The sequence below is a fragment of the Pollachius pollachius genome (genome assembly GCF_949987615.1).
Source record: "Pollachius pollachius genome assembly, chromosome: 3".
Classification (NCBI taxonomy): Eukaryota; Metazoa; Chordata; class Actinopteri; order Gadiformes; family Gadidae; genus Pollachius; species Pollachius pollachius.
This window is the reverse complement of record NC_136936.1, coordinates 32,179,644-32,187,127: the sequence shown is the minus strand read 5'-3', so window position 1 is coordinate 32,187,127 and position 7,484 is coordinate 32,179,644. Positions and strand designations below refer to the sequence as shown.

At 45.1% G+C, this 7,484-nt stretch overlaps 1 protein-coding gene across 1 annotated transcript in view; it reads left to right on the top strand.

Moving 5' to 3' along the window:
• wnt10a (wingless-type MMTV integration site family, member 10a) overlaps positions 1 to 7,215 on the top strand; it is a gene marked incomplete at its 5' end in the record, with an annotated part of 25,640 nt that extends 18,425 nt beyond the window's left edge. The window contains one exon of the mRNA XM_079731889.1: positions 5,585 to 7,215. Within this exon, the coding sequence (XP_079588015.1) occupies positions 5,585 to 6,217 (633 nt within the window). The 3' untranslated portion in view covers positions 6,218 to 7,215. The remainder of the gene's footprint in view (positions 1 to 5,584) is intronic.
• Positions 7,216 to 7,484: the final 269 nt, after the last annotated feature.

Genomic DNA, 7,484 nt, shown 5'->3' with positions numbered 1-7,484 from the left:
GGGCTTTGATACGGCCCGAGCTTTCTGCTGGGCTTTAATAGACCTTAAGTAGACGTCTTTGAACTGATAAACACAAGGCAGCATGCAGGCTGCGTTTATACTGCATTGAGATGGTGAAGGAGGGACAAGCAGACGGTGAGATTAAGGCCTGTTCCCGTCTGATGAGGGTGGGAAGGTTATATAAGAAATATGTCCATAAAGTACAATTACTCTACTGCAATGTAAACCAAAACACTGATGACAAGTTGGGCCATTTCATGATGTCGGGTTATTTGCCTAGATGAGCGTATACCATGATTTATGTCCCTGTAGTAGATAATTGCTACGTGATTAAGTAATGCTAGTTCCGGAAGACCCAGTTCTGTCCCATAGCAATAGAAATCACCATTGTTGATTTAATTCAAAAGTTAGAGTTAGGTTTGTGAATTTAACTAAACTTCAAATTGTCATGCAGAATCAAAGTAGACACAAACTAGAAGCAGTCTTTGATCATTTGATAACCTGGAATGTCTCAGAGTTATTTCCTTCTTTTGTTATTGTCGAGGGCTGAATTAGTAGCTCGTAGCCCGGACTTTCACCCTGAAGAGGCTTGCTTCTTCACAACAGTAGCTGATATTTTTACCGTAATGATCCTGTAATAGCTACAATTTAGGATGAATAATAATGATGATCATGTCAAACAACCCTTCATGCTCGACTGAGAGACATGTGGCCCTGGGTGAGGCGGCTACTGCAGCTCTCCAGTTCAAAGGAGCTTACTCCCGACCAGCTCCAACCTGCTCAGGCTGGCGTGCTCCTGATCCACTGCTGCTCTCAGCTCCTGTCCGATGTGTCGGGGTCTGCTACTTTATTCCTGGATTTCCTGGTTTTCTCCACTCTCCCTCTCTCTCTCTCTGGATGACATTGCCCGCAGCCTCGACCCGCCACCCCAGCACCCCATGTTTGATCTCCGTCTGGGGCTGCTTTTATGGACGCCTCCGTCTCACTCTTCAAGCCAATTAAAAGGCACCAGATGTGTGTCGGTAACCCGTCCACCAATGAATGTGGAGGCAGTTACATCCGCTCTGCTGTGTGTTATTGTGTTGTGGTGCCGTGTGCTCAGTGTCGCGGATAATGTACTGGAACCGTGTGTTTGAACCCCGTTTCTGAGGAACCCCCCCCCTTTAGATTGATGTTGGTGTGTTTGATTTTGACTTCAGAAGAGAAGGTGGGATTGTGGTAACACATGCGTGAGTCCCGGGCCTATCACTGAGGTCACACTGCTTACATTGAACATTAATCATTGATGCCTGCACACTCTCGCTTCCATTTTTCAACATTCACTCTATAGTTTTCATACGGACACTGGATGAGATGTAGAACATAGAATATAGCATCAACAGGAACACTCCGCAGGGAATAGGAATTGTATTACAATAAGAGTGGATTCGATATTCAGTTTGTTTAACAATAATAATATTATAGCAGAGTGATGACACATTAAAACAAACAGACACAAATACGCATCCACACACACCCACACACACCCACACACACACACACACACCCACACACACACACACACACACACACACACACACACGCTCTCGGACACAACCATCCTCAAACCCAGGTGTGTGACGGTGTAGAAAGAGGCAAACTAACAGAATCATTCATCTGGTTGTCCGTCCACCAATCAGCAGGTCAGGAACAAGGTGCTTAAGTGTGAAATGTGTACACATGTTTTTCATAAATCGCAAAGGAAAAATGTTTTAGATGAGGATACCTTATAATGTCACATTCTAATTCTAATTCTAATTAGCTTGACGGTGCATATGCATTTCCATTTAGAAATCAGATTTCACTCGTGTTGATGTAAACTCTCTCATTCTCATGTATAGTTTCTCTCCTGAATCCACGTGCAACACTACTTAACGTAGCGCAACTCAAACCCAATACAACAGTAGCACAACATGACGCAGCCCACAACCACAAGGCAAATCAGCGGCTTGAAGGCAGGCTTCTAAGCACCGGGGCAGGCGCTTTGTGTTTCATAATCTCTTTGAACAAAACAGCCTGTTTTCATTTTCCAATTACACATTTAATATACAAAAGCTAACTAGGTAGTGAGTTTCTCTTTCTTCTTTCTATTTCATGGTTTAAGACCTCCTCTCCAGAGCTGTGGTATGGATGCAGTTATGACGCGGGTTTAGTGTTTGTGTCTGTAAGGTTTAAGTGGGTTAGAGAGCTCCCTGATTACAGGCTGCCCATGTGTGTTTAGGGCCTTGCAGGTTTATGGTTCGCAGGCCCTGATGTAAAAACTGGAGACCAACGGTGCAATCTGAAATCAACACAAAGTGTGGCGGGATTATGGCTGGTGGAGGTTTACACAAGGAAACACCTCTCCTTATCTTAGGGCCATGATACCATCAACAGTGAGCTGTAGTCTGCTGACTTTACCTTTAAAATGAATTCCTCTCTTCCATTTATCCATTCCCATTCATCCATTCACCAGGATGACATTTTCCATTCAACAGGCATTATAAGAACATGCATCTATTCATTTAAGAATGTCATACAATATGAATTTCAACCAAACATGAAATTTCAAAAGGATTAAATGTTTTAATGCCATCCCTATAGCAAAATTGTAAACTAGTATTGAGCATATTAAATATAATAATAACAAGAAGAAGAAGAAGAAGAAGAAGAAGAAGAAGAAGAAGAAGAAGAAGAAGAAGAAGAAGAAGAAGATAAAGTGACAGCTGAATGAAAAGCGCAAAGCATCGCTTAAAATGCAGAAATGTAAAATTAATTGAACTGAAGGTAAACGTTTGTAAAATTATTGAGTTGCGATGTCTTAAGAAGTAGGAGTGTCAGAATGGGCAGACGTCTTCAATGAGAACAGCTGAAAAAGAAGCCGGTATGAAACCAAAACTGTGATTTTGAGGAAAGTTTAAATGAAATCGAAATTCCGTTTAGATATTATTGAAGATACAAGTGTGTAGATTTGTTAAATGGTTGGAACGAAGATAAACGGTTGAAAATTTATTTAGTTACGTCCAGAGATGTGCGGTGAGGTCCGTGGCTGGTGAGGCACTGACTTTTTCAGAGTCAGATTTACAAATATATGAACCCAATTGTTATATAGTAGAAAAGGCGATTTCTCGTAGAAGCAGCCTAGTGACGCCACTGGTTACGTCAGTTGAAGTACCAGAGGAATCAAGTATTTTAAAAGTAGAATATCCTTAAAAGTATAAAAGCGCGCGATTCCAAGCTATTCTGAACATTTTAATATTTGAATGGAGTCTCTAGGTGAAAAATTGAGGAAGGAGATAGGTCCCAAAGTTTGTAGAGAATAATAAAGAAAGAAAGAATAAAACTTATGAAGAACAATAGTTGAGCGCTGCATGCAGCACTCACCTAATAAGGACAAAAACACAATTACCTTTTCTTAAGCTTTTCAAAATAGATCATAATCGTCCATCAATCCCTTCTCCTTATCCCTCACTGTGAAGAATACAGTTCCCCACATACTATTTATTTGCTGCATTTTTTGTTGGCTTCATTGTTCAAATTTTCTTGCTCACTCTTTGTTCATTCATTAGTTCCAAAGGGTGAGGCAGGCATTTGCGTTTTATTTGCCAATCATCAGTGTATTGATGCTTGGGAACGACACTGGACCAGGTCTGACCTGGACCAGCACAGCCCTGTGGTCTGAACTGGACCAGCACAGCCCTGTGGTCTGACCTGGACCAGCACAGCCCTGTGGTCTGACCTGGACCAGCACAGCCCTGTGGTATGACCTGGACCACCACAGCCCTGTGGGCTGAACTGGACCAGCACAGCCCTGTGGTCTGACCTGGACCAGCACAGCCCTGTGGTCTGACCTGGACCAGCACAGCCCTGTGGTCTGAACTGGACCAGCACAGCCCTTTTTTTAACCTTCCTCACAGGTGTGTGTATTAACATACAAACAATGCACTTGAATAGAAACTCAATCCTCTGTTTACGTTCTCACAGAAATAACTCTATCTCATCTGGTTAGATTTGATCAGTGGCCCCTATTCTCTCTCTCTCTCTCTCTCTCTCTCTCTCTCTCTCTCTCTCTCTCTCTCTCTCTATCTCTCTATCTTTCTGTCTCGCTCTCTCTCGTAAAAACACACACACACACACACACACACACACACACACACACACACACACACACACACACACACACACACATTGTGCCTTTATGGGTGGGATTCACGTTTTTGTGTGTGTGCGTTGTACATGTTTGGCTCTCTGTGTACCTAAATATGTGTTTTCTTTTCGTCACAGCTTTGTGTCAGTTTACGTTTATTTGTGTGTGATGTGGGTGATCTTTGTCTTTCTCTGAATCTGCATCCATGTGTGTATGTGTGTTTGTGTGTGTGTGTTCAGTGTGTGTACATCTGTGTCGTTGTGTTTATTTGTGTGTGTGTGTAACTTTTTACATTTGTGTGTGTCTGCGTGTGTGGGTAGATAGGGTGCAAGCAACGGCATCTGTCGGTGGCCTGGTGTTCCTGTGACTATTGGATCTTAAAGTTTAGACCTGGCGTTGACAGACAGACACACTCCAATACACAAACACACACACACACACACACACACACACACATGCACACACAATAAGACTTCAGTATACATAACGTTTGAGGGGACGCATGGTGCGTGGGGGCAGCATTTGCTGAGAGAGAGAGGGTGTATGTTAGTGTGAGTGTGTGTGTGTGTGTGTGTGTGTGTGTGTGTGTGTGTGTGTGTGTGTGTTGTGTCATCTGAGTGGCTGAAAGGAAACATCAACCCTGAACAGGATAATTCAGTCCTACACAGACATAAGTGTCAGGGTTTATGTTATGCTGCCTACAGTTGCATTCTAAACCAAGACTATACACAGTGTGGACGCTGGTGTCTAACGATTAATAATACCAGTCCCCACAACACATCCCCACTGTTCTTGGTAGAAGTACCTAATTGTTGCATGATGAAAAGCCATTAATCCCTTCAAATTCCCTTGAAATTAAATAAATGAACTCCTCGCTCAGAAAAGTGATGAATAGAAAAGCAAATTCTAAAGCAGATCATAATTCATGCATACATAAGTCACTGGGATTTCTTCATTTTGGGATACGGCTGGCACAGGTCTCACTGATAATAAAGTGTGGCAATAATTGACATAGCATCATTAGTAAAGAAAAAAAGCACATTTCTAATTGTTCTTTCTGCCGGTGCTGTGCTTGTATCGGTCTACAGTGTGTGATTGAGCTTTTCAACTGAGAACAATTTGTTCAATCCTCTCCTCCATCCCGTCTCCCGGGCAGTACCCCTGTGGGAGCACTGCACTGGAACAAGGTTAAATACATCATGCATGGCATTGCGTTATACCAAACAAATGTATTGATCCGCTCTTCCTTGTTCTCTCCCGCCTCTCTTACCTCTCTCTCTTTCTCTCCTCTCTCTCTCCTCTCTCTCTCTCTCTCTCTCTCTCTCTCTCTCCCACACACCTCTCTCTCTCTCTCCCTCTATCTCTGTCCTCTCTCTTCTCTCTCTCCTCTCTCTCTCTCTGCGGGTGTCTCTCTCTCAGATGGTGCTCAGCAACATGCGGAGGAAGTGTAAGTGCCACGGTACGTCGGGGAGCTGCCAGCTTAAGACGTGCTGGCAGGTGACCCCTGAGTTCCGCGTGGTGGGCTCCCTGCTGAGGGAGCGCTTCCAGAGCGCCACGCTCATCAAGGCCCACAACCGCAACACGGGGCAGCTGGACCACTCCCACCACGGCAACCACCACCACGGCAACCACCACAGCAGCAACAGCCACCACCACAGTAGCAGCAGTAGCAGCAACCACCACAGTAACCACCATCCCAACAACAACAACAACAACCACCACAACCACCACGGCCACCACAACCACCAACACCACCACCACCCGCACCCCCACCGCCGCCGCCAGCAGCCCAGCGTCAACGACCTGGTGTACTTCGAGAAGTCCCCCGACTTCTGCGAGCGCGACCTGGGCTCCGACTCCAGTGGCACGCAGGGCCGCATCTGCAACAAGACCAGCCTGGGCATGGACCGCTGCGAGAGCCTGTGCTGCGGCCGCGGCCACAACATCCTGCAGCAGACGCGCAGCGAGCGCTGCAACTGCAAGTTCCACTGGTGCTGCTACGTGGTGTGCGCCGAGTGCCGCATCACGGAGTGGGTCAGCGTGTGCAAGTGAAGGGAGACGGTGACCATGGCAACGACAAGCACCACCACCACCACCACCACCAAGAAACTATTTTTAAAATGCTATTATTATTATTATTATTGTTATTATTTTCCGGACGGACAGAGAAAGAGGGGTTGACAGACGCGACAAAATGCACTTTCCACTCTTCCCTTGCTTGTGCTGATGAACTCCCTGTCCTGTCCAGACAGCCAATGGGAAAGGAGGAGGAGGAGCAGGGGCTTGGCCTGATTCTGAATATATACAGTATGTACAGTGGTGTGTGCATGCAGGAAAGACTGAGCATGTGCAAGCGCATATGACAGATAAGTCCCAGCTCGAGAGAGAGACCTTTGCTTTTCTCCCGAGGCAGACGGTTTCGTTGAACGCTGATTCAACAACGACGGGAAACAGAACTCAGAATTTGTGATTTTTCGAGCAAATGGAATTTAAACCAGCAAATGGCTTTACAGCTTATTGTTTGTCTCACCAATATCTGAGTGGTATTCTGGGGGGGAAAAGCCAACAGGACTGGAAAGGTCTAAGTCGTTGATATTTTTCATCAGGAAAAAAACTATAAGAGTACGAGACACGATGAGCTAAAGGTGTCAACAGGATGGCCATCAGGAGGGAGCCTGGTATCTCTCGAAATAAGGAAACAGAATGATTGAGAAGGGTCCATTCAGACCACGCAGCTGGACAGCCAATGAAATATTCAGTTGAACCCTGCAGTATACACACCAAAATACCCTTGTTGAAATAGCAGCTATTGACACAAACACAAAACAAAGGGCCTGATAGTAAGTTGTGGGTCTTTCTATGCTTCCTAGTACAAGAGTCTTAATATATTTTAACCAACACACGTCCACTGTGTACCATGTTCCGATGTTATGATGCACTCCAACACATAATTCTCAACCCCCAGTTCCAACCCACCATCTACACAGTTGTGCCCCTACTGCTCCACCTCTCTGTGTTGTGTGTGGTATGAATGACCCAATGTATCACAGAACCTCAGGTATAATGTGACTTGGTTTTCATCTTTAAACTACAAATAAAATACAATAAAGAACCCCCCCCCCCCCCCCCCCCCAACATCATTTTATTGTAACAGCCTGAATCAAAAAGAGGAGATCCAGTGTGTGTTCAGAGACGAGGGGACTGCTGAGCTGTCTCTTCTCCTGATGCTCCGCCATATTAAATGACCTTGTGTACAAGGAGCTTTTCTTTCACAGAACTTAAGTGGTTTTTAGCCAATGTGGGCCTCGGGGGGGGGGGG